This window comes from Phaseolus vulgaris, chromosome 4 (genome assembly GCF_051622355.1).
Source record: "Phaseolus vulgaris cultivar YP4 chromosome 4, ASM5162235v1, whole genome shotgun sequence".
NCBI lineage: Eukaryota > Viridiplantae > Streptophyta > Magnoliopsida > Fabales > Fabaceae > Phaseolus > Phaseolus vulgaris.
In genome coordinates this window covers 4,414,027-4,441,751 of record NC_143501.1, presented here as the reverse complement: position 1 = coordinate 4,441,751, position 27,725 = coordinate 4,414,027, and the positions used below count along the sequence as shown (strand labels likewise).

The window sequence follows — 27,725 nt, the reverse complement described above, 5'->3', positions numbered from 1 at the left end:
AAGGGGGTACAACATGTGAAAGACTTGAAGAAAAATATATTGTTTATTTGACAATTATATGACCTCAGTTGTAAGATCAATATTGAAAGAGGAATATAAAAGATGATGTGAGGGAATCTGGTAGTGAAGAAAGCAGAAAAGGTCATGAAAAATTTATATGTTCCAAGAAACAGACGTAACAGTTGTATCAACAAGTCAAGAAGAAGTGGTGGTAATGTGGCATCATAAACTTGGTCGCATGTTAGAGCGAGGTTTGAAAATTCTTATGGAACATAATCTCTTACCCAAGCTCAAAAATGTTGTTTTACCTTTCTACAAGCACTGCGTGATAAGCAATCAACATATATTAAAGTTTGCTAGCTACTGAAAGCAAACACATATTAGACTTGATTCATTTTTATGTGTGAGAGTCAGCGATATTGTCCTTTGGAGGAACAAATATTTTGTATCATTAATTGATGATTAATCCAAGAGATTATCGAGGTACCGTGTCAAGAGGATCTCATATGTATTTCCAGTATTTAAGGAATTCAAAGCACGAGTATAACTTGAAACTGGGAAAAGAATTATCGTTTGAGGATATATAATGAAGGTTAATATGTAGATGGAGATTTTTTAGCATTCTGTAAGCCCAAGGGTATTACGAGACAATTTTATGTTCCACATACATCTCAACAAAATGGTGTGGAAGAGAGGATGAACTCTCTTAAATAGAATAAGAGTTATGCTGAGTACAACGGGAATGACCAAGTTTTTCTAGGCATAAGCAGTTAAAATCACATGTTACGTGATAAATTGATCATCATCAACAAAGATAAGTTTGAATATATTGATGGAGATGTGGAATAACAAAGCATTTGATTATTCTTTCTTACATGTATTTGGTTATCATGTGTACGTGATGTATAAATTCCAAGAAATAACAAAGTTGGATCTATAATCTAAGAAATGTATATTCTTGAGTTATGATAAATGAGAGAATTATCTATAGGGGAAGATCAATTGCGGGATGTGAAAGGCAGCACAAGGCACCTAACTTTTATTTTTTATGTTTAATAATATTTACTATACTTTCAACTAAATGAATGAATGTTAAATACATAATTTTTTTTGTTATGTAACGTAAACTTGTTTAGTTTTAACTTCACTTATAATCTTTTTCAATCTTTTACATCCCATCCGAAAATAATACCCGAATATTTGAAAAATACTCAATTAAATATATATAATTATTCAATTTATAAATATAGAAAAAAAATTCAAATATAATTTATTCGTATGTGATGGTAATATAATCACATTTAATCCTCAATATTTGGAATAAACATTTAGCTTTCTTGTAACAATGAGTAGACCACATCACAATTGGTATGAGACAACTATATTTCAATATTACTTGAATTCAAAAATTTCGCTCTGAATGCACCTAAAAAATAAGTTACAACTCCTAAACCCTTAATGTGTCTATTCCTATAAACATGCATGTCACTTTCAAAAAAACTTCACTAATGGTTTCAAACTCTTGATCATCTTTACGATCACATTGTACATTTGTTTTATAATTATCTTCATTGTTCAAAGTCAATAAAATGCTTATGAGTTTCACTGAAATTTTAGTCATGTTAACAAAACACATTTTTTACTACTTAATTTTTCATAATTGGATAACCTACTAATGTATGTACCAATACATTATTATAATTCATCGCTCATTACCTTTCTACACAATTTAGAAATACATTCACATTTTCTTGTTTCAATTACTGTAGGTTGTAAATACAGTAAATCTTTTTCACACACCAAACACCTAAATAAATACATTACAACATAAGAATGTCACTTGCTCACATTTTGAGTAAAAATAACAAAATCCCTTATATACCTATTTTTATTTATTTGTTGTGAAAACATCATGATAATTTTTTTAACTAATGCATTGAATCAAATTTCATAATATCATCAACTTTATCGTGAATCAACATATAGACTTCATATAATCTTTTTTAACTAATGCATATGTTGTTGAATCAACATATAGACTTTCTCTAATATTTTATTTCAGTTGATCTTCATTATAATTCTATCAAACAAATTCATTAGATTTAAAATAATATTATATTATGTAACAAATAATCCATAAGTATAAAAAATATATTTTTAGACTATATAATCGGGATCAATCCAAAATTCTCAATATATTTTCCAAATTTGTTATTTTAAAAATCATAAATTAGCTCTTGGATTAGATTATCTAAAAATATCCTATGACTTAATCTATCTAGAATTTTCAAATTAGCTTCTTTTCGATTGAATACTCTAAAGAGTAGTACTAACCAAAATTTTTACAAACCAAAATTTCTACCATTGTAATTGTACTTCTCATCGATACACATTTTTATTTTAAAAAAATAGAGTTGAACACAACATAAACTTAAAAAACGCTTAAATAATTTAGTCGAATACTTTTAAAATAAAATAGTTTCTATAAAAAAATTTATTTATTTTTAGTTCTTCTATTCGCCATTGCATTCCGGTCCCCCTCCGTGAACCAAATTACATAACTTTTGTAATTTTAAAGAACTAAAAAGAAATAAAATTAAATGAAAACTAATTGAAAGGACATTAGATTTAAAAAAAAGAAAAAATATATTGAAGTGAAAAAATAAAAAAGAGGTAGGAGAGACTATTTTCCAAGATTACTGGATTGCCTATGGAAAGGCCAAAGATTTACGAGACGATCAAGGACGGATTTAGAGAAGTAACCAGAAAATCCAGCAGGTGTAGGAGGAAAGTCTTCTGCAGGCATTGCAAATGGACGAATCATGTTATCCATGGTTTCTAATGTCAGATATGATCCAATTCCTTGCAACCTCTCTGGACCCATGATGGGCAGTGTGTGCTCCTGATGCAGTGAAGTACACTCACTACCTTCCTTCTGCCAACCATAATTATTATGTATTCTATGTTAGCTTTTCAAAATTCACCATGTTTGCCTATAAAACTTCAGCAAAATGCATTTACATCTATAAATATTTGAGGCTCGAACACGTCAGATACACGTATTAGACATTGGTGTTCGTATGATCCTCAACGGTGAAGTATTCAATTCAAAAAATATTTGTTGGATGAACAAAATGTAAAATGCAAAATGTATTTTATTGCATATGATTACCTCCAGTGGGGATAGATCGGCACCACGGCTGTAGGTCAGCTCTACGCGGTACCTTCTAGGATCTTCTAAAGCAATCTGCCATTTTAAAGTCAAAAGAAAGTTCCATAAATACAAACATAATTATATAAATATATATACTCATATTACTAAAAAATTTAAGGAACTACAATAACTTTTGGGAATAATTTGTAACTCTACAGGTAATAACTAGTAATGTCCAAAATGATTCACCTCTGTGTTCTCAAACATCCTAAGCACAATGTGACTCATATAGTCAAGCTCCTTTGTATTAGATAGTCGCTCTAGAGCATTATGGCAGACAAGACCCTCTTCTTCTTGAAGGGATTCATCCAAATTACAGTAACGAAGAACATTCATAAGAGAATGTAAGTGCGATTCCTATCAACAAAATTATCCGAGTGAAACAGAGTATGAAGATCAAATTTACAGACAATTCTAAGCTACAAGTTTTATGAATCAGTCTGTTTTCATGTATCCATTTAGAATTTCAGATAAATGTATAGTTGCAGTTGAGGTTTCAATATAAGTTTTGATACTTTTGTTCTGCCAATACAATATTTTTAGTTGCCCTGACTATCAGCTTTATTTATATTTCAAAACAGCTCCAATAGTTATTCCTCAATCTCCCCTGAATAGCTCACTATATTTATTTCATGAGGATTAGGTGAGTGTGGATACAACACTCACAGAGGTGAAGTAAAGGCGTGTTCGCACATGGCGGTCAGGTGTCTTCACATTTGCATACCTGGTGCAAAACAATAAGATTAGAGTAGATTAAAATAATGTAGAAAATCACATGAGGACCAGATATTCACTTTGGATCTAAACGATATTTGGTCTCTTTATCATCATCATCATCTTGATCTATTTCATCAATCTTATGGAATAGTTTAGAGTTGGCCTCTGCATCTTCCTTAATTTTTTCAGATAATGAAAGGTCTTGATTATTCTTTATAACATTAATGGCTTCCTCTCGAGTGTTCCTCAAATCAATTAAAAGTTTCCCCAGCAACCGTCGAGCAATCTGAATTGAAACAGCAAAAAGCAAATTAATCAGATGTCTAGAGTTAAGTACATATGAATAAGCATTAATGTGATGTGATGTGAGTACTGTGTTCAGCCGTTCATCAAACAATATAACCTGCACCAAACTGAAGACATTATAGAGTGCTTCTTTTTGTGTGACATTTAGATCATCAATGCGGATATAGTATGACGAAAGAAATTCATAGGGCTATTAATTTTTATAATTAAGGTGAGGCAACATGGTACGGCAATAACACTCATAAAGCAGAAGTTGAACCTTTTGTGCAACATATTTCAAAGATTTAAATTAAATCAATTCCACAAGATTTATAAAACATAGATTCTGCTTTCTTCGTTTTCTTCCTCAAGATAGAAAGCATAAAACACAGATTGCTGCAAACACACTTAGGCTTCATGTTGCTAAAAGCACAGTGCCATGGCTCAGACAATCTGATCCTGAATTTCATAGTGGGCAAACTGAAATACATTATTCACAAAGAATCAACAATATATAAAGTGAACCATGGGTTTTTTGGGGTATGAGAGAGATCTCTGGAGGTGTCTCATATGCTGAAGTTCTTAAAAAAGAAAATAATTGCTGTTTTTGAGATTCAATATAATTCAGTGGATATCAATGACGATGATATGATTTTGATTTCCTTATTTTGGGTGGCTGGTTCTATGATTATGCCGAAGGGAAGACTAAGATTATACTTTAGAGGTTTGTAAGGTAAAATGAAAATTGAGTTATCTTTACAACGGGAGTTTACCTTTGAGCCAATCTTCAGCTTCTGCTTTGGATTAATTCCATATTCATTTGGAATTACACCATCAGCAAGCATCTGCAAATAAATAGGCTAAGCAATTAGGGACATTATAATAATATATAATAATATTTTAAATTAAAAAATAAACTAAATATAATTAAAATATTAAAGTATTGAGTTGTTAAACGGGTGCTTTACTGTACACAATGTCAAATTCCCTAACACAGTTCTACATACCTGAGCAACTTTGAAAAGCTCATCTAGTCCTTCTAGATTAAGATGTGCATTGTGCAAGAGATCATATCTGTAATAAAGACAAAATTAACTTACCATCAGAAAATAAGAAAAAATACATAATTTAAATGAAATCTCCAGGCATCTAGTGGGATAAGGCTTGGTTGATGATGACTCCTTTGTTATTGGTGTGACATTAAAAATTTAACTTTAATAATTGTAAGTGTCCTTGAATGTGAAGATCATATGCCTTGATTCATATATATTTACAAAACTTTTGCCACGTTTAATCAAACAATTTGAACTTTTAGTTCTTTGATACAAATAATATCCATGAGTCGTGGGGAAACTAAAAGAAGACTAAATTTCAGTGCTAGTACTATTATAGCTATCAGGAAACAAAAGACTCTTCGATTACATAATTTCCCCTTGAAATCTATATGAAAAAGCTCCCAGAAATTGATAGCCATGAAGACAGTTGTTTTATTTAAAATCACATCACTCAATGATAGAGTTCCAGAAAATAATCATAATATATCTCCATAAATGCAATGTTGCATAAATATTATAGAGTTGGAAATGAACTATTTAATTATAATAAAAATAAAAGATAAAAGGGATGACTTACTTGCATGAATCATAAACATCAGGAATTTGGGTGATATCATAGCGTCTGTACGTGTAAAAATACTGTTAGTGCGTCTGCCAATCAAGAACACATATACAACCAGAAAAACAGAAACCCATTGGCAACACATGTAAGGTACTGGAATTCATGGTATTGCAAGTGAAATTGCCATTGGAATATGTTTAAAAACTGAACGTATCAATATTTAAAAACACTTTAGTTAACAAAGGCAAGTAAAAATTCTAAGTAATAGCTTTTCTTACCTTTCTTCACTTATTTAACGTTCTACAAGATACAACTAACATTAAAAGCACTACATATATTTCTAGAAACAGAATAAAAATAATTTAGGTGAGATAATTTAAGTTGATGTATGTATTAAAGAATAATTTCATCCACGGGTTAAGGAAAAATATAGGCAATGTCATTATAAATTATGTACTGACTTTTAACTTACATAAGAAATAATTAGTTTCGGAAAATTCCTGTGTGATTTCGGTCATGTATATATCTATTTTTTCTGGCTAATATAAGAAATAAAACAAGGCGAAAAGAAAGGAACAAGATTAAACCAAAAAAGGTGAAATACTTACTCCTTGCGTTCATTGTACAAGTCCGTTTCAAGTTTTTTCCATCGAGCATACATTAATAGAAATCCTTCACTACCGCAAGGTAATCCAGCAGCTATTCGGTCAACGTCAATAGTTGTCTTACCAAGTGCATTTGCTTGGTCATAGGGAGGAATTATATCATATAAGTTTCTTTCTGTAAGTTTCTCATTTTCATCCTTTGCAAGTAGTCTTACTTGTTCTGTAACTTTCTTAGTCAACTTTACCTATTGACACCAGGAAAATTAAGAAATTAAATAAACCGTGAATATAAATTAGCTATTTTGCTAGAGAGGCTTTACTTGCAATTTACCTGAATAATTTAAAATTCTATTGATAGAAGAAGTGGCAATTAAGATGCGATTAAAGGTAAGAACTGACGAGGAATTTTTTTATTATATCTTAATTATAAGGTTTATTAGAGGATGAGACTTGGCTTAATGGTAAAGTTGCACCTCCTCCGAGAACAGTTAATCTTCAAACTTGGAAATAGCCTCTTTGCATATAATGTTGCGTACAATGACCCTCTCCCATAACTTCGCATAGCAAGGAACCTGCTAGCAATGGGCATATTGGTAGTGATTTATTTCTATGATTTCTTGTAATCATTTGCTTTCCTAGTACTATAATTAGGACAATGATTTACGCTTTTCTAATTAACGTAATTAGGACAATCATTTCCGTTTTCATAGTAACCTTAATTATGAAATCAATTAAGATTTGTTATTTTATTAGGTGAAGAAAGTGATCTTTGTTTTTTTTATTTAAAATTGATCAGAAATACGTGAAAGATATAGGCAGAGAAGATAGACAGGAGAAAAGATAAGGAAAATAATCTGGGATGAGAAGTCTAAGAAGATGAGAATTCTTCCGGTACCTCCATGCATGTCTTCCTGTAACCCCACACTTCCTAAAATACCAAAATTATCTTTCTCAATTTGTTTCTTTGAAAATTTGTATTTCAGAATGTATAATCCAAAATACAATTTGCATTATGAATTGCATTCCGGATTATACAATCCAAAATGCAAAAAATCATAAATATTAACTTTCACATTTTGTAATTAAAGAAGTCTCTGAATTTCACATTCCAAAATTAAAAAAATGTCAATAGAATATGATGGTTATTTTGGTATTTTCTGAAATATGAGATTTAAGAGGAAAATATGGAGGTGCAGGAAAGATAACCGAAAATAAGTTGATGTGTTTGGAAGAGGAAAAATAAGTTGGAAATAATTTAAAAATGGTTGGACTCACTGTAATATTTCTCATCTATTCCTGCATATCTCTCCATCTTTTCTCTACTTCTTATTAAACAAACATTTTAACTCCACTTTATTTCTCACCTATTTCCACTCACTCACTCTTTATTTTTATTCATCCTATTTGTTTCCTCTATACCAAAAAGAGTAGTAGTACTTACTATTTCTTGATTATAACTCGTGACTTTTCTCGGGCAGTCTGGTCTATTTCAGTATCATGAGCTCTTCTAAATTTAATTGCTTATGTAGAGAGACAATACAGGAAGCAAGTTAAAATGATTCAAAGTGATAACGGAATGAATTCACATTTCTGAAAACAAATTCTTGAAACTCACTAAACAAACAAACTAAAACAAAGCCTTATCCTACTAGGTGAAGTTGGTTATATGGATCACATAGAGAGACAGTATATGAAGCAAATTAAAATGATTCAAAGTGATAATGGAATGAATTCATATTTCTGAAAACACATTCTTGAAACTCTCCAAACAAACTAACGACAACTAAGCCTTATCCTACTAGGTGAAGTTGGTTACATGGATCACATACGAAATTCAACTTTGTTATAAACCAAAACTTCAGAAATTTTATTTACCATGAGAATGATAAAGACATGTTATACATACTACTTGCAGCATGAAAAAGATAACGGCAGTACCAAACAAAATATTTTTTTTTTCTTCTAGTCATCAAACAAGTTCAGAATTTGGAACCTAAAAATATGGCTTCAACACAGTCTCGGTCATCCTTTTTCCAGTGTTATTTATATTGTCATTAAGCCTTCGTTTCCTTTCTTGTTTGCAAGTGCATTTTGAATCCTTTTATGTGATGTTTGTAAATTTGTAAACACCATTGGTCAAATTCTAAGGAACTAAGTTTGAGAACAAGATTTACAAAACATTACCAAATTGGGGAGTAATTCTGATGCATTGGGTGGCAATCCGGCACCATCAACAGTCCAAGGAAATTCAGATGATCCATTGCTATCAACTGGCTTAGCTTTACACGTAATAATTTCATTCAACCGAGCCTACAAAAAGAGTACGATAAAAAGGTATATTAGCATTGCAGTACCCCCAAATCTTACTAAAGTGTAGGAACAATGAAGTGCATAAGTACCATACATCCGTTATTAGAAATTTGGACCTGTCGTTTTGTAGCTTGCAGATCGTCCATTTCTCGACTTACTTTACCGGGTATTTATTTGAGACAAATATCCAAAGTTTTAATAGTATTATATGTCAATCAATAAATTTTAGAAGCTTGGCTTAAATTACAAAAATGTTATATTTCTTTCAAATTTTAACTTCTTTACAGGGCTGTGGAGCTTATGGTCTCATAATGCTAAAAGTTTTCATCAGAAGTTTGAATTATATATAGTTAACATAATTCAGAAATAAAATGGAATTAATTACGTAAGGATACAATCACTAAATAATAGTTAAACATTTCAAACTTTTCCTATTTATATAGATAAAGACGATATATATCAATTATTTTATTCTCAACATTCCAAACCATATGATATTAATGACATCCAATCAAAACACGCGATCGTTTGTTACGCCTCAAAAAGACTGAATAATAACAGAATTTACATGTTAAGCTAAATATAAATAATATATGAAATTACAAAGTCTGGTAACAAGTTCTCTCCATCTCTTGCTCAAGAAATAATTTTATCAATTTACTAAAAAATCATGAATAAATTTGTTGATCAAATTTAACTGCACAGTTACTCTCCAGTAAAAAATTAGGTATGCCATTTATATTCCCCCATCCATCCATCTCTTAAATGTCGAGCAACCAAGTTCTTTGTCTTCCCGATCATAATCCACTTTCACCGAAATTGAAAAAATCCTATAGTATAGAAGGCAATATAAATAACAAAAGAGACTACAAACCTTGGCTTCTTCCATTTCAGAGCTGGCATTTTCAAGCCCATCCAACATGGAGGAGTCCTTGCTAACAAGGGAAACCTTACAAAAAAAAATTAAATCAGTCAAATATATCTGTTAGAATAGGCTTTATTGAAAGATAAGTCATGAAAGATAATACTTAAGGGGTATCCCAACCCGTGTACCACAGCCACAAAGTTACACTTCCACAAAAGAAAGTATAACCAAAAACCTAAACCTACAAAAGGGAAAGCCAAACCCAAACCAGCACTTATAAAAGAACCAAATGACAGAACCAAAAAAATAACAGCACCCAACACCCAACTGCACTCCAAAGAACAGCACAGCAACACCTAAAAAATCCTAACACTCTTCACCAGTTTTCCAAGCTGCTCCCCACGGCACCCTTCTAATCACACCCTCTCCAATTGAAACCTTCATTCCCCTTCCACAGGAAGAAGATGGTAATATGTCGATGGGTTTATGCCATTAAAGTTGACCCTAATGAAGTTAACTGTTTCAAAACTCCATTGGTTGTCAAAGGATACACTCAGATCTATAGTTATGATTATAGTATTACTTTATCTTCAGTGGCCAATATGACTATTGTTTGTCTTTTCTTTGGCATGGTAGCTATTCGTCATTGACCACTTCATTAATTGAATATTAAAAATATTTTTTTTCATGATCTAGTAAAGGAAGTCTATATGGAGCAACTTCTTGGGTTTGTTGTTTAGAGAGTTTGGTTTGGTTTGTAAGTTGCGTCATTCTCTATTGTCTCAAGCAATCTCCACGTGCTGTGGTTTGGAAAATTTAACTACATTGTTCAAACCTTTGGGCTGAAATGTAGTGAGTAGATCTTTCAGTTTTATGTAAAATGTGTTTACTTAATAATGTATGTTGATGACATAGTTATTATAGGGAGTGATGCCGATAGAATATCTTAGCTAAAGGAATGCTGGTGCAATCATTTTCAGACAAAGGATTTTGGAAGCCTCAAATATTTCTTGGTATTGAAATAGCCAGTTAAAAGGTGTTGTAATCTCTCAAAGGAAATATTCTCTAGATATTTTAAAAGAGACGAGCATGATTGATTGTAGAACATTGGATAGTCCTATGGTGGTAAATCAGAAATTAATGGCAGAACATGATGAATCTTTCTCTGATCCAGAAAGATATAAAAGACCGATTATAAAATTTATTTATCTTTCTATTAGTAGACCCGATTTGTCTTTTGCAGTTGGTGTTAGTCCGTTCATGCAGACTCCTCGCAATGATCATTGGAATGCTATCATATATATCCTAAGATACCTAAAAAATGATCTAAGACAAGGTCTGTTATATGAAGATAAAGGAAATACCCAAATCTCTTACTGTAGTAATGGCGATTGGGTAGGGTATCCAGAGAGACGCTCTACTATAGGATGTTATATTTTTCTCGTAGGAAATATTATTTCATGGAAAAACAAGAAACAAAATGCAGTCCTGATCAACTACTGAAGTTGAATATAGGGCAATGACACCTCTTGTGAACTAGTGTGGTTCAAGAATGAAACTTTTTGTGAGATTTAGCGAATGAATATGTATTGAGATATGACTTTTCATGTTTTTTACTCTTCCTTCTCCATACTGTATCTAAGGACAACCACTATTAATGTAAATATGACAACCTACGAGAGGAAAATTAAGCGCTCTAGATAAGATTTCTCTTTAAATTTATCTCAACTATACCCAATATAAAATAGATCAAATATTTTCTTCAGCAAAACGAACACAAACCAGGATTGGAGTTAGCTGCCCTTCTAGGTCGAGAAGTCCTTTGGCAAAAGCAGCTGCAGACATCTGTTTAACAGATCATGGAAAAATGGTTCACATATGATGCCAAAGGACAAATTAAGATGATAATCTGGACATCTGATCAAACACGTATAAAATGTATAAATGTAGCACCGATAATGAAAACCACTTGGACTTTCTTGATTAAAGGTGATCACAACTTAGGCCATACCTGCACGCGACCCTCGTCAGAGCTGTAAATCTTCAGATCATGACGGTATGTACTATGGAGGCGAAGTAGCCCTGTACCTTCTCCTGTAATTTTAAACCACATAAAAGTTTGCCTTTATACATAGTACAAGCCACTGACAAGTTGATGTTATATGAAGTAAGAATGCACGATTTTGTATGAAACATATCATATCTTACACAAACTAAAACACAAATACATACTAGGTTAAACTATTCACTTGGTCCTTACAGTTAAACTAATTTAGGATGATCAATTTCCATACTTTGGTAAATTACTTTATTATTTTATGTAATTTCCTATATAAAAGATGAATCCCTGTACAGTTTGAATATCAACAATATTCCTCCTATTTCAGCTATTTATGTCATTTACTTGAAGAAAACCTAATTGAATTTTTACCTGGATACATTTTATTCCGGAAATATCTTCCCAGTTCTTCAGCCTGCAAAAAGAGAAATTCAAACAACTAGGAAAGAAGATTATAAATGGAAATTCCATTTTATTCCTAAAAATAATAACAGTATATGAAATTCAGCCTCAGAACCTGCTTTCTGCCAGCGTGCGTAAGAACGCCACCATATTTAAGAATCATAAGAGCTTCAATTGGTCGTTCTTCAATTTCACCATTGGCTTTTGTCACTTTGACCCACTTTAGTGGCTTTAGTTGAACTTTCCTATATATGCCAGAGAAATGTCCTCCCTGATAATATGTAGAAAAGGAAAAGAAATGAAACAATTCACGACTTTGATTAAAAAAATGTTAAGGTAGCAGTTTTACAGGCTTTAAAAGGACACGCAAGCTTATATGTTGTATCAGTATGGCTTGGGCATGTCTCAGCTAACATACAATATCCTGTATTATGCACAACAGAGAAACATCAATAATTTCATTTCTATGCCCAGTTTTTAGTCAATGAATCATGGACTTCAGCAAGTAGGGCATTGCATTCCACCATATAGCTTAATCAATATTATGAAATAAATAATAAGAACGAATTCTTCTACACCCTCATAAGAGTATGTATCCAATCCAAAATGGCCATGAACTTAATTTTTTTTTTCCATATAGAGTTGTACCTGAGAGCTAATACATAACTGAAATTTCATTTAGCATCGAAATGCAAACCCAATCAAGGGCACAAGTTAATGCAGAGAACTTTATAAAAAAAACTAAATTTAACTCAAATTCCAATTACTAAACTTGAATAAATATGATGGAGAAAATACTGTGTTTTCAACTTACACTGTTTTACCTTCTTTTATTGATATATACTTATATATACAAAAAGAGGCAAGTTACTTAGTTGAAACCCTAACTCTAAAGATGGATACATACAAAAGAAATAATAATAGAATAACATTACATTTTCAACAGGGTTCATAATACAAAGTATAATAATAGAGAAAACAGTGCCAAGAGCATTAATAACCTCCTCAAGAACTGCTTTAACTTGACGAAGCTTTTCAGCATGCTCGACATCTTCAGCCTCACTGTCACTTTCTAGATCTCGTCTAAATATATACAAAGATAAAGTTAATTCCAAAAATCCAACTCAGCATATGACTAAAAAACTGGTGGAAACTATTTGTAGTACTACTACTGTAGGTACGTATAAATGGCAAAGTATACATGCAACAGAAAGTGTGCGTTTTTTAACTTAGCCTATGAAATGAAAGATGCATCATTCTCGCTCAAACATTTAAAAAATAAGGAAATTTCATTTGGAAGGAAAAAAATTATGCAAATACGAGGTCCTCCACATCCATGTTGCTGGACCCAAGTTAGGGGGATATGTATGCTTGGTTGTTATTGTCATTAAATAATGAATGAAGTAAGGATAGAAATCCTGATAGATAGACCATAGAAGCTCTAATACCATGAAAAAAGCCAAATCAGCCCCAAAATTTTCAGCTTTTAGAATAACTGCCCCCTTGAAGCCTTGAGAAAGCGACGAAAGTAATAAAAGAAAAGGAAATAAATCATCAGTAGGAAAGAGCTTTTCAACTCCTCTGCATGTCTAGAGAGCTATCAGACCTCAGATCAATCACCTCCCTAGCAACAAAGCTGGGCTGAGCAAGAGTTCGTTTGCTAACTATAAACAACCACTGGCCAGAAAAGAAGTGAGAACTAGACAGTGTATAGGCACAGAACTACCTTTTATAGAAGATATATACTATTGTAAATAGTAGATTATTAGGATAAAAAATATTCTCAATATAGTAATTAGGAAAGTATATCTTCAAAATTTTCCAATTTATTTCAATTTCAGCATGTTTTTTTTTAAAGGTTTTAGTTATTACAAACAGATATGATGAAAATGTAATTCGTGTGACTGATATCAATAAAATATTTCTTTGTTTTTGAAGTTATACTAAATTATATGGAAAATTTAACTACAATACTGGAGGTGAGGATTAGTTGATCAAGCTCTAGTAGCATGAACAAGAACATGACCAATGTGCTTCTTAAACTGTTCAGCAAGTCCCTAAAAATGTTTTTGATAGATACAACATAATTCCTAGAAACATTAATGCAATAATAGTAAAAGAGCTGCTAACCTGATTTATCTATCAAGTGTAATTGTCAAAAAAGAGACCAAATAATTAAGAATTTTAATTAGAGTGCATCATTAGAGAAGTTGTATCAATCACTCCTACAAATTGTGAAGAGTAATTACTTGTTAACCTAATTTTGAAACATGCAATCTGGGCATTCAACACATGCATGTAACCTAAAAGGTAAAATATGTAATTTTTGCTTTTCTTTTTCTTACACATTCATTGGTTAAAAGTGTGCATAATAACCTTTAAGTGAAAATACACAGTAGGCCAAACCATGTTCCAGTTTAAAGCAAAGAATGTAGACACCAATCACTGTGATTGAGATTTCAATAATCCTGGGTGTGAGACAATGAACTGCATGAAACGCTAACGTGATCAATATTTACACAGGTGACATACCTAGTGCGAGGCACCAGCATCCGTGTGGCATCTAAAAGGTCTTGCAGCTGAACAGCACTTTTAAGTTTTGTCTGCAAAACAAAAGACCAATAGATCAACCACGGAAGATAAGAAATCAGAAGCTCAAATAAAAATTTATAAAAATTATTGAAGGACTTTTAAGTTTTGTATGTAAACATGAGACGAATAGATAAACCACATAAGATTAAGAATTCAGAAACTCAGATAAAACTTAATGTTGTAAATAGCGGATTATTTGAATAAAAATATCCTCAATATCTCCATGTTAATTAGGAGAAAATATCTTTCAAATTTTCCTATTCAATTCAGCATATTTTTGTTTTCTCATTTTAGAGGTCATTACAAATATAGGTGATAAAAATGTAATTGGTGTGATTGTTGTCAATAAAATAATTATTCATTTTCTTATATAGTTCAAGTTGGCATCAAAACTCTCAATCTTGAGAGCCAGCTTAGTATCGGCTGCCATGTAAACCGCTGTCACTGTCATTGCAATTGAGGTTAGTTATGGGCCAAAAAGATGTGTCCCATGCCCACAATCGAAATGTCGATAGTTGTGTCACCAATAGAGTTGTCACATGTCATCACACACTACCACTAGAACCAGCATATGTAGCCCACACGCCTAGCTCCACCAAAGCCCCACTTGCCACCCCAGCCACAAACAGGGTTGTCAGAGCCTCCTGAGCCTATTCCAAAAGGTACGGTGAGATTCAATTTGGCTTCGACTTAGAGTGGATGAGCTTTTCAGCTTTTTTTTGCCAAACGGGTTTTCTTTATTACATCTTTGTTTTGTAATTTTTTTCATTCTTTGAAGAGAAACTCTTCCCTTTGGATCTTAATGATATTCAAAATGTGGTAGGTCCCTTGATGACCGAAACAATATGTTCTATTCCTATACTAAAGAGATATTGGATGAATTTAATAACACTTTTTCTTTGAAAAAGGATTTTGCCGATTGTTATGACATTGAGAACGGAGTATTTAATGCTAAAGAAGGTTGTCTCTCTCTAACGGAATATCACGAAACTTTGAATGGGTTATGCATGGAACTAGATTAGTACCAAAATTTGAGGATGTGCAAACTCAGTAATACGATCCTTAGACAACAACTTGTCTCTAAAAATACGACAATCAATCTATATGTTTAGTTCTCTCACGAAACATTGGATAGGAGGCTCTATGAAGAGATTTTTGTTGTCATAATGCAACTTCATCTATTCATTTTCACAAAATCTCAATTCTTGAAGGAGTTGCCACATTAGTCCACATGTAGCTAGGGCCATAGATCTATATTCAGCTTTTGCATTAGAACATGCAACAACACTATGTTTCTTACTTTTCCAAGATATAAGATTCCTTCCAAGGAATACACAGTATCCTGTGGTAGATCTTCTATCAATGGGACAACCAACCCAATTTGCATCACAACACCCTAAGACTTTAAGTATTTCCCTTGTTTTTATACAAGAATCCCTGTAGGGTTAGAAACTTATAATGGAAGTAACAAGGTGTGCCTCCTAAAGAAGTCAATATAAGGTCTTAAGAATCCTCAATATCTCCATATTGATTAGGAAAAATATCTTTAGAATCTTCCAATTCATTTCAGCATATACTTATCTCCATATTGATTATTAAAAATAGAGATGATGAAAATATAATTGGTATCAGTCAAATAACTACTTATTTCCCTACATAGTTCAAATCTTAATAATCACTATAGAAGGACCAAAAACAACATTACCTCAGACTTGGGTCGGCCACCATTGTATTTCAACATTAAATTCAACAACTTTTCCTCAGTAACCTTTAACTTCACCTTCTGTTTTGGAGTTCTATCGCCACTACCAAAAGTGAAAAGTATATAAGAAAAGACACATTTGACTAATCAAACGAATAAAGGAATAGTACATACTGACGAATAACAGCAATTACACAACGCAGTTCCTCAGATTGTCCAAAAGTGCCATTAATACCACTACCCTGACGAGTTAGCGTCTCAGAAGGTTGGATTAGTTCATTTACTTTCCATGGTAAAGTTGGTGGAACCACGGAAGAAAGATGAGGTGCTTTTGCATCTAACAACATCTTTCGTAGCACACAGGCAGAATCATCATAATACCTAAGGTAGCAAAAGGAAAAATAATGTGATTTTCACAAACACAAAAATGTTGAGAAACAACGTGTAGTACAATATAAAATATTAGAAGAAAGGCTAATTTTTCATACATTAAGCAAAATTTCATGAATCAAGTAAAGGCTTTTATTTTCTAAGCAATGTAACATTGTTTTTCAAGAGTTCTAAATTTGTAATTTGTGTAAGAGTACATATTGAAAAGGGGAACTTTTGTTTCCTTGAACTAATTTTCATCACTTAGTAATGACTATGACCCAAAAGAAAATTATGTAATAAAAATGTACTTTAGAGAGAATATCTACGTTGTATATGTAATCATTATGGGGTAATATAAAGCATACGAGTCTCCGAGATTTGTAAGCAAAGTGTTTAAGAGACGAAGAGACAAATTAAAGGTTTTCTCACCCACATTCCTCTTCATACTTTCTTCTCTTGGATTATTTACCTTTGGTTTGACAAAAAATTTGCCTATTCAAGAGCCATGGCATGCCACAAGCTTTAGTCATAGCTCAATGATGCTTTGACGTGTGATGAAATTATTATTTGTTATACATTTAGAAACTAGACTTTAAGCTAACACATCCTCACAAAACTTAGTTGATGTAAGATTCCAACACACACCCCAAGCCAAGGACTAGACACATTGAGCTTGAGACTAGATATTTGTGGTCGGTCCAATAACAGCTTGACAGCAAGTGACACGATAAGACTGACAACCCTTGTTAAGATAGGCTTTGATACCATCTTGTAAAGTCGAATCTAAGCTTAACTCAACCTCACATAACAAACTTGGAATGTTAGGTTTCCACCTACTTATATATTATAATTTAGTCATATCTCTAGTCATATTTCCAACATAATGACACTTCATAAATGATGGACAATATCCAGCCAACTATTCAGCAAGACAAGTGATTGCCTAAAACAAAATAAAAATTATAATTTGTGACTTTTTTTCCCAGAGATCAGTTACATATGCATACTAATCCCAATGAAAACTATTAGAAATGTTGCTTTCAGCAAAAGGGGCTTTATTGGATGGAATCAAAATTCAACACCCTATTCACATTGGTTACGAATGATAGAGTTCTCACTAGTCACTCAGTGTAGCATTTATAATTTGTCAAGCATTGGTATCACTATCCTTTCCAATATTTACTAAAGATAAAAGGGCACAATATAATATCTCCAAAACAGATATATATCAAATTGAGAAGAACTGATAATTTCTGTTAATATAAAGAAAGTGAATAATTTGTCAAGCATTGGTATCACTATCCTATGATTTTCTGTTAATATAAAGAAAGTGAAAAAATATTAAAGTATTTTGAACCATTCTGCCCATATCAAAACAAAAAAATCTAATTACAAAACTTACTTGTACGAATTTTTAACAAAGCTCCATCCATTCACATCACAAACATATGAGCGTCCCTCACTTCTCAAGAGATCAAACCCACAAACCTGCAAGCAACACAAATTTATAGTAGGGCACAAAGAGGATCAGACAAATTATTTTCTTATATTCATGGAAAGATTTCATTCAATCAATATTCTAAAGAGAATCACATTCATTAAATTGAAGTTCATAAAATATTGTGCAAACTTCATTGGCCCAGCCACATTTTACCTACCATAACAGTTAGCTCACAGATTCACAGCCCCATAAGAAAGTCAGATAAAGTGAAGAAATAGAATTTAATTCATTTTAGGATTTCCTTGGAAAAATAAAATTGGAGGTGCCCTCTTTCGGATTAAATCCACTGAAATAATAAGATTCATTTTCTAAAACACTTTGAGGTATTTGATGGTAGGACTTGTCAAGACGGTTAAACTATCAGAACATATTTTCTAAGCTAAAGATCAAACTTCACACAGAGGCAAAGAAGCTACAAAATAAAAGAACAAGCAGCTAGAATGAAAAGAGAAATAGAAACATGGCTATTGACATGATTCAATAGCAGTTTTAAAAATACTACAATTCAACACAACACTAGGATTAGTGATTAGTTCAGAAATTGTATACAAATAACTCCTATACAAACAAGGAGCCAGACACTGTTTTAGAAGATAATACACACTAAAAAATAAAAACAATATCTTTTATTAACGTGTAGTTACCAAATTAGTACAACATACCGCTTGACTGAATGCAATGCAAACATCTCTCGCCATTTCCTTCTCAGCAGGAGATAGTAACACTGGATACCTGACCTGCCGAATGAGATGGCAAACATGCTTCAACATGTTAAAATAATGTTTCAAGCAAGCAATTCTGATCTGCTTTGTAATGGTACATGTTTGTTCCTTCTATTAATACACTCAAAATTAAGACAACCATGACATGTTTGCACGATTAGGGAGCAAACCTTTTTTAACAATTACCAACAAAAAGGAAAAACCAATTTTGGTCATTTAGTGCTCTAAAAGATTAGCAATACTCATTTCATTATGGCTGTTAAAAGCACAATGTTTGGCCCAACCAAAAAGGATTAGTATCCTTCAATTAACCAAAATGTAACCCAAAAAAATAAAACAAATATAATGCTTTAAAGCTGCAAAACTGGAAACCAAGAGATTGACAGAAAATAACAAGATGAAACCTAAGTAGGAAAAAGGTTTTCCTCGGAATTGACTAATAACTAAGAAGGACCATCTTGTAATGCTAAATGGATAGGAAAGGACAAACAAAATGTATACCATGAGAATAGAGAAAGAATATCAGAGAAAAGCGATGAATTCTACTTACTTCCTTCCCATCAGGATTTCTCATAACAACACCATCAACAACAGGTGACTTCCGTGCCTCGGCATGAGCATATTCAGGACCTACCGTATACACCTACAGTCATTTATCAAAATTTTAAGAGACCATTCTAATATGCCAAAAGGTATGGAGAAACATTTGAAATACATTTAAGAGAAAAGGAATAGAAAGCAACATAAATATCAAAACTGCCAAACCTTAACATCTGTCCCTCCAGTTGGCATAAACTCCTCATAAATATAGGATCCTTCACGCCTTACTCTTCTCACATCTGGGTGAAACTCACTGGACCTATTTCCAACCTAAGATAATGTTATACCCAAAACAGAGACCAATTTGATTAACTATAACTCGTAAAAGAGTGAAAGGAAGCACAAGAAATTATCGAAAGAGCATGTTATTGAAAAACAAGCGATGTCAAAGCTAAAGCTGTAAGAAGGCATACAAAGTTTTATACATTTATATTTACAGTTAATTATATATGCTTTTGAAAGATTGTATTGCAATATAATTGTTGTGGAGATAGCATATACACATGCCAACCAATGTAATCCTCCCATTTAAAATTTGTAAAATAAATAACAGAACAGGTTGATGTTCATTACAAAGATGAGAACTAATAAAACCTCACCCCTGGGTTAGTTATTTCAACAGAAAAGTAAACCAAAACAGTAGTCACAATTTGAGCAAGTCTATTAGAAAAAGAATGTCATCTATAGATCATATATGTAGAATATTACACCCGGACCCACCTACCTAGGGAGAGTGCCTAAAGCTCACCTTCCTAAACAATTCCTTCATACCTCCACCAGCTGAACTGGGATAATATATCATTATACTGTGGTTATCAGCTTCAAAAAGCACAAAAATAACAGTTATTATAACATTTGAGAAATATATTTCCAATCATGAGTATGTATGTGTATAATTCAATAATGATGGCACAATAAGGCATTTTTGAGATTATAACTTCTATTCCTTTAGTATCTGATACAACAAAAAAATCATCTTAGAGATGACTTTCAGTGGCAAAACCCATAAAACTGAAAGTACTTAAATCAGTAAACACTAAAATAGTATTAAGGTATACAAAAGAAATAACATGATGCAAATGGTTTCAACCGGCCTTTCATCACATTATCTACGATTCTCTTTACATCACCTTGTGTCCCAAAGTCATGACAAATAAATTAGCAAAAGAGCAAGAAAAGGGAATATGAAATTTTCAATGTACCAACAACAAAAGTGTTTATTGTTGGGATTAAGGAACAAAATACACAGAATTCTAAATAAATTATAGAAATCATCTCCTTATAGTTCAGATTTGAATACAAACACTAGGTTCCCCCCAAACAAGGGGCTTCTTCTTCCAAAACACCAAAAACAAGAATTAGTATTGCCCAGAATCCAGTCCATCATGATGGGACAAAACACAGTAATATCAATAGACATTTATCTAAGAAAAAGCAAAACAATGAAATTGTTCAATTGTCCTACACTCAAACAAGACAGCAGGTTGTTTATATTGTCACAAAAGCAATTCCTAGGAATTGCTTTGAAGAATTCAGCCTCAAGTTTAGATTCTGTAATATATATTGGACTCAACTTGAGGGAGAAAGGAGCTAATCCTATTGGAATTACTTAGGAATAGTTGTGCTATTTTAGGATATTTTGTTTTGCAGACTAATTACTAATAAATAGGATCAGGTTTTCTCTTTTATTAGAAGCAGAAATGACTTATTATATAGGATTTCTGTCAAGGATCACAGCTTGAAATTCAGCTGTATTCAGTTAAATAGGACTATAATTCAACTTATTTTTGCAATGAGAATTAATCCCATTATTTTACACAGTTAAAATATAGTACGTAACCCACAGAAACACTAGCTAATTATGTAAACAAAATATATGAACCATAGGCAGTCTTGTATGCGGGAATATAAGGTATAAGGTTCATGCACATGCATGTAATATAAACACTGACAGTCTGGCTCATTATTTAATAAATTCAAAATATCATGAACGCAATGTAACAAAGTGCAACACAAGTTAAACATTTTCCATGAGCCTTGTAAGTCCCGCACATGTCTCTGAAAAGGAACAGCTGCATGGGGCTCATGTGCTGTGCAAGTTTGGCATATCATTAATGCACAAGGGTTTATTTATACATATTATTACCATGCAGAAAAAAAGATAAACTAGCTTATTTTCAATATTGTATTCATTTACCTATTATGTATTCTATTATTCCTGCCAAATATTCAATAACGACACGTACTTGAGTTCCATCATTTCAAGAAATGACATACAGATGCAATAACCAATTATAGAAGTTACTAGTCGTGATTTGAAGATATAATCCCTTTTATACTCCTTGCATACTGAAAAAACAATGATGAACGATTATTTACATCACACAACTTGTAAGCTATAGTGTGTGAAGGAATGCTACCCTATTGTTTCCGCTTGAAATTTTGAATCTCACATATTCAATAGTTGATTTTTTCATCCATATAAATGTCAATATTAAGCTGTGTGGTAATATTGACAAAAAAAAATCTGAGTATTTTGTGGCATTCCACAGGATAGGATCATTTGGAGTCCAAAAAAAACTGTCCAGTGATGTAGTTTCGATTCAATGGTCTAAGATTTTTTAAATTAAATTTTATTGTAGTAAATATTTGAATTTGTAGAGAACACTGATCCCACTCCATATATCATGAGTCAACACTTGGGCTCCCTAGTAAAAGAAAATAGGACAAAAATAACACGCCCGAAAATCTTTATCTTGATAAAACAAGCCAATGTAAATTACGTATATCAGTGACTCCTCGGTAAAAGAAAAAGGGACAAAAGAACACCCCCTCAATGTACACTACATGTAACAGGGCTTCGCAAAAAAAAATGGGACAAAATGAACATCCCCGCAAATCCATGATAAAACAAGCCAATACAATGTATATACCATTCATCAGTGACTTTGTAAGGAAAAAAAAACTAATGTAAGACACGGAAGCAAAGTAAAGAGTTTCACCCACACAAGAAAAAAGCTTACCATCAACGGGCTTCTCCACAAATGGCTTATAAAACCGCATGCCATGAACCTCAACAAAATCTTCTTCCTCATTAAAGTAATCCAGTTGTTGGTACGGGACTTCCCTAATTACAAGGGCATATTTTGGAACGGGGATTCCAAACATTTCAAGACGCTTGAAGCCCAAAATTGATTATTAAAAATAAATTATAGATATCATAAAAGAAATAGCATAGCATTTGGACTGTAATTGGTCATACATTCATAACTAATAACAATAAACAGAAATATGATCTTCACTAAGTTTAAATGTCTGTCCCAGGCGAAGAGGGGAGGGCAAGACCAATATTACTTTAATGAGTGAATTTTTTTTCTTTTTCCTAGTTCCTTCCTTAGCAACACTCGATTTAACACAAACTCAAAGTTCAGTTTTTCACTTCCTTAGCTTCATGCTAAAAATCTACATATAAATATCAGACGTTAAATAAACAATGAGAAAAAGTTAAGGCCTTAATTTGAAAAACAAGCCAGACCATGAAGGAAAAGTCAATACAGCATGCGGAGCAGAGTTATCAGCATTCAGAGCCAGATAGCACATTTGCAAGGCATTCAAAGCCAAAAGAATAAGGCTTCATCATACTTGAACATGACAAAGAATTTAGACCAAACCCTAACTGGAAAAATAAAAAAGGAGATTGATTCCATCCATGTACCTCATATACTTTCCTTCGGTCATGAAGAAGGTGCTGGGGCTCCAGTTCATTTACTACGAAAGGCCTGCATCACAGCGCATGAGTAGTTTTTAGACTAGTAAACCTTCTCATCCAAACATTCTATGTAAAAATGTAACAAACCGGAGATAATCATTGTTTAAGAAGATAATCTTCCGCTTGTCTAGTCCTTTTGTCAGCAATTATATTCAGTTAAACATGGATAAAACTGACTCTATGATAAGAACCGGATCACAAATGTAGTTGGAGAGTCCAAAACCTATAAAATTCCTACACCAAAATCCCATACTCCTAATGTGAGGCTGGAGTCCCATACCTTTCATTTGGATCCTAAAATCCCACGACGCTACATAGCCTTAGCACTCACAGGCTGGTTGTGCACTAGCCCTCTGACTAGTCCCAATCGAACACTACAATGTCAAAATATCAATTGTAGCTAAGGGGACGTGGTGAAGAACACTAATACCCAATTGATAAGAACCTTGAGAAAACCACACCACAAAGTTATTATAGTTGGAGAGTTCAAAGTCTAACAATCCCACACTTCCTATGTAAGACTTAAGTCCCAGACTTCGGAACTCAACCCTAACACTCTAACTGAATGCTGTTAGCTGTTGTCGGTCAACTCTAGTCGTTCTTAGTTTTCAGATTTCAGAGATAAGATTTTAATAACAGAATACTAGTTCAGATCTCTGTCCGTATTTTCTCTAGCTTTCTCACTCTTTTTCTCATTTTCTTGAAATGCCTACATTTATCAATTTTAAGAAACTATTATATGAGTGCATATGTTTTAGTTGTATGACTGAAAAACAGAAAACAACGCAACAGGCAATATATGCTGTAAATTTGAGCAATAGCCCACTGATTCTACAGTAACACTGAATGATTCAGTGTTGGTCAATTGAGATCTCTACCATATCCTTCTCCAGGAAAGAAACCGATTACATGATTTTAGATACAATATTGTAGCAACCTCCCATAGGAAAAAGGAGGCGAGAGTCAAACCAATTGTGGATCAATAATACACTGAAGATTTCAAAATCTTCCAAGAAGCTAGAGGCTAACTTCGGTGACGATCAGTTTCAATTATTCTAAAGATTAAAAAGCAACTTTAAAGTTGCAAGAGAATATTCCTCTTGAGTATCTCTCTGGATATTCTATAGTCTGACCTTTGTATTTTAGCACAGTTAGTTACAGCTGCCATTTTCAGACAGTAATAGCAAACTCAGTCTGACTAAGTAGGGTTGTTAGTTAGTGAGTCGACATCTTTGTACTTTCGTCATTCTACCAATACTCTTCCTAACACGCTCTACAATTGATTGAAATTTATTAAAAACAAAAAAAAAATCAAGAGAAATTCATTAAATAAGAAGTGGGGACTACAAAATTTTTAAGTTCCGACAAATTTCAACCAATAAAGTGTGTTACTAGCATTAATCTAATTACAATACATTCTCTCTGATTTCTCTCTCAATCTAATAAAAGTTTATACACAAGAATGACGAGTTTCTCACAATTTTACACTTCACATGTCTTAATCTTGCATGTAAATTCATGAATAACATATTTTACACTCATACCAAACTTAGCTGAGAATTTCACGGTCAGTGGTGACGCCTAATTCTCACATCATTTGAAAAGACTGGCACAAAGGCCTTAAAGTTCCACTAGACTAAAAAGCCTCTTACAGGCTACAAAATAGTGCAACACTAGCATCATAAACAGGGTTCCTTGCACGTAACAGTAATAAATCCCCTCCCAATTCCAGCGTCAGAAATAGAAATTCCTTGAAATATCGGCGAGCGAAGAACCATAAAAAAATTTCATATCAAAAGTCATGTAAACTAAATACACCAGAAAATAGAGGTTTCCTTTTTCAGATGATGATTGTCAATAAGCTAGCATATATCTATTGTAATGTTATATTTATAGAAGAATTTGACCATCATGGATGTAGCTGTTCATGGGCCTATATGTAGTTCAAGAACATTTCAGTGTTTCACAACCCAACTTTTAACGATCTTACACTATCTTTTACAGGCTGATGAGTAACAAAACATACGTAAAACATTCAAATCAATTAAAGTTGGTAAATAAACAAGCTTACTTCCTTAAAGCAGCATATGCCTCTGCCTTTTCAAGGGGATATCCCGAGGAATAGAAAGCAATCAAACAATCACATATTGGCCAGCTGAAATAACACAATATTTAAACATTACTGAAACGGCATGGCTTTAAACATCTACAAGGTCAACAAAAGTAAAACAGTTCAGCTATAACTTAAATGTACCAAGCGCAAATACAATTAATGATGTCACGTCATCATGGAACTTTTAAGCAGTTGATATAGATGCATGCTGTAAAGAAACGTTGGCACTGTTGTTTTTAGTTCCTTTCAAAATCAACAAAGTTTAAACACTTGAACAAACTCAAACTCAAGTAAAAAAATAAATGTCATCGCAAACACAAATATAGTAGCAAAATAAGTTTAAAAAATGTTATCACAAACATACAATAGGATATAATAAATGTTTTTGTTGATACATGTGAATGAAACTTTCCACATCCTCAAAAAAATTCTAAGATTTTCTCATGGTGAAAACTAAAACTAAGGGAATGTTTATTTTATTTTCCTTTTTATTTTTCGTTGATACCCTTATAATTACAAAAATTTCGCCTTGCTTTCATTCCCAATTTCTGTCTGCAGAACTGTTTCATTCCTATTCCCTAGGTTGGATGCATTAATCAAAGAGTCGCCTGAATACACGTGAATTTTTTTTCTCAAACAGGACCACAAAATATTGCTCTCCAAAATTTAGAGTTAAAACTAGGTTCCAGCTATACGAATAAGACTATCATACCTCTCTATTGGTTCTTCAAGGATCACCTTGTCCCCAAAATGTATGACCTACAAATAATACAAAATATCAACGAAAAAAAAATGGAAAACACAACTACCAACTCAGCCGTTTCTTTCACAGAACAAAATAATATATAATAGGAACAGGATAAATAGTGTATGCAGAGCTGAGCTTTTACAGTCTAATCACAGACTATTAAGTTAACATAAGTTTGTTGACTTCTACTATAACTTGGTTGAAAGTTAACAATTCTAAATTGATCCTTAATATAAAATATTTTACACTAACAATTCATAAATATTAAACTCAGAAAAATACATAATAAACTTTGAGTAAGCAGTATATGCTGACATCGAATCATCAAGCATCTCTCACATAATAGATGATTCGAGAACTTTTATAATTATAGTAAAAGTCATGTAAATACCAACTGTAATCTTTTACAGGTTGAAAATGTAAAGCTGTGAAAAGAAATTAAACTCTTAAGATATAACCGTTTCGTATTATTCACTCATATGGTTTACATTAGCCTCTGTTATTTGTAGTTTTTCACCAACAAACCACCACACAAAAAACCAGAACACTGCAAACGCAAACTCGTTCACCTACCTCGAATTCACCAAACGCTTGTAGCCTGTCAAAAATCTGTCCCATAGGCGCGGAGAAGACCTACAAAAATCAATCCATCAATGAGGACAGAAAAACAGAGGCAGAGAATCCCTCGCATTCCTCCAAGTTCAAACTCGCTGCGAAATCCGAAACTATGCCGCCGAAGTACCAAATCACCAAAACGCAAAACAAAAAACCAAAGCAAAGACGAGGTAACGACATTGATTGATCAAGTGTAATGAGGAAGAGAACCTCGGATTGACATTTCACCTTCTTTTCCATCACGCAGACGCCGATCTTGACCTTCTCCGCGAGCACCACCGCCATCTATGCGATCGATTGAACCTCGCTTGCGTCCTCGAAACCAATGGCGATAAATTATTAACGAAACGGTGTCGTCGTGAAGGAATCCCTGCGCATTCCGCGAGAGAAAATGCCAGCACGTGACCGAGAAAAATGGCGGAAACTGTTCGAGTGTTAGAAAATAAATGAATAAATAATAACGAACTGAGTGAAAAATTGTTCAAACAGAGGAAAACTGAGTCTGAAAGGAAGCACAAATAAAAAACAGAGAGAGAAAGAGAGAGAGAAACGTTTAAAAGAATGTTGTGAGCACTGTATAACAGCCACTGGCACGTTGGTTTAACTGTGGCGAATCAAATTCCTTTAGACAAGGAATGTTTTACGAAGACTGATTAAAAAATTAGTAAATTATAATTAAATAAAAAAATCAGAATTTTTTTTCAAATATTTAATAAACTATTTATTACAAATATCTTTTATAAACTATATTATGTCAATGTTATTATTCGACAGTGGAATGGCACGTAAGCTATGTAGCACGTGAAACTGATATAGACACTGATACTATACGGATACAGAGTATAATTTCTAAAATGTAAGACACGAATCTATATATTTATAATTCTACAATAAATATTTGTGTACATAAGTATTTT

General features: G+C 32.7%; 1 protein-coding gene across 12 annotated transcripts; it reads right to left on the bottom strand.

The window, feature by feature from the left end:
* Positions 1 to 2,471: 2,471 nt before the first annotated feature.
* On the bottom strand, positions 2,472 to 27,400 carry LOC137836865 (inositol hexakisphosphate and diphosphoinositol-pentakisphosphate kinase VIP2). 12 transcript variants are annotated; one of them, XM_068645630.2, is made up of 30 exons: positions 27,037 to 27,400; positions 26,767 to 26,826; positions 26,158 to 26,204; positions 25,404 to 25,487; positions 23,279 to 23,342; positions 22,587 to 22,740; positions 20,312 to 20,382; positions 19,729 to 19,833; positions 19,514 to 19,606; positions 18,904 to 18,978; positions 18,143 to 18,228; positions 16,543 to 16,749; positions 16,372 to 16,471; positions 14,607 to 14,677; positions 13,076 to 13,157; positions 12,190 to 12,345; positions 12,045 to 12,087; positions 11,625 to 11,707; positions 11,396 to 11,458; positions 9,623 to 9,697; positions 8,623 to 8,748; positions 6,442 to 6,683; positions 5,849 to 5,893; positions 5,224 to 5,290; positions 4,990 to 5,061; positions 4,009 to 4,217; positions 3,881 to 3,938; positions 3,404 to 3,571; positions 3,173 to 3,247; positions 2,472 to 2,935 (listed from the first exon to the last, which is right to left on the bottom strand). In XM_068645630.2, the coding sequence occupies exons 1-30, from the start codon at positions 27,091 to 27,093 to the stop codon at positions 2,684 to 2,686; spliced, it is 3,090 nt and encodes a 1,029-aa protein (XP_068501731.1). In that variant the 5' UTR covers positions 27,094 to 27,400; the 3' UTR covers positions 2,472 to 2,683. The 12 variants fall into 12 exon arrangements, with proteins under 12 accessions (XP_068501731.1, XP_068501730.1, XP_090157597.1 ...); XM_068645629.2 differs by having other exon boundaries at positions 27,019 to 27,359; XM_090301471.1 differs by having other exon boundaries at positions 22,587 to 22,690; positions 27,037 to 27,335.
* Between the last annotated feature and the right edge of the window lie 325 nt (positions 27,401 to 27,725).

Bases quoted from the DNA above. Each gene is read 5' to 3' on its own strand.
- LOC137836865 (XM_068645629.2), bottom strand. From the start codon at position 27,093: ATGGCGGTGGTGCTCGCGGAGAAGGTCAAGATCGGCGTCTGCGTGATG. The intron at 25,488-26,157 runs GTATGATAGTCT...GTGTTATTTCAG, and splicing joins CTTGAAGAACCAATAGAGAG to CTGGCCAATATGTGATTGTT. The intron at 14,678-16,371 runs GTAATGTTGTTT...TTTGTTTTGCAG, and splicing joins GTGGCCGACCCAAGTCTGAG to ACAAAACTTAAAAGTGCTGT.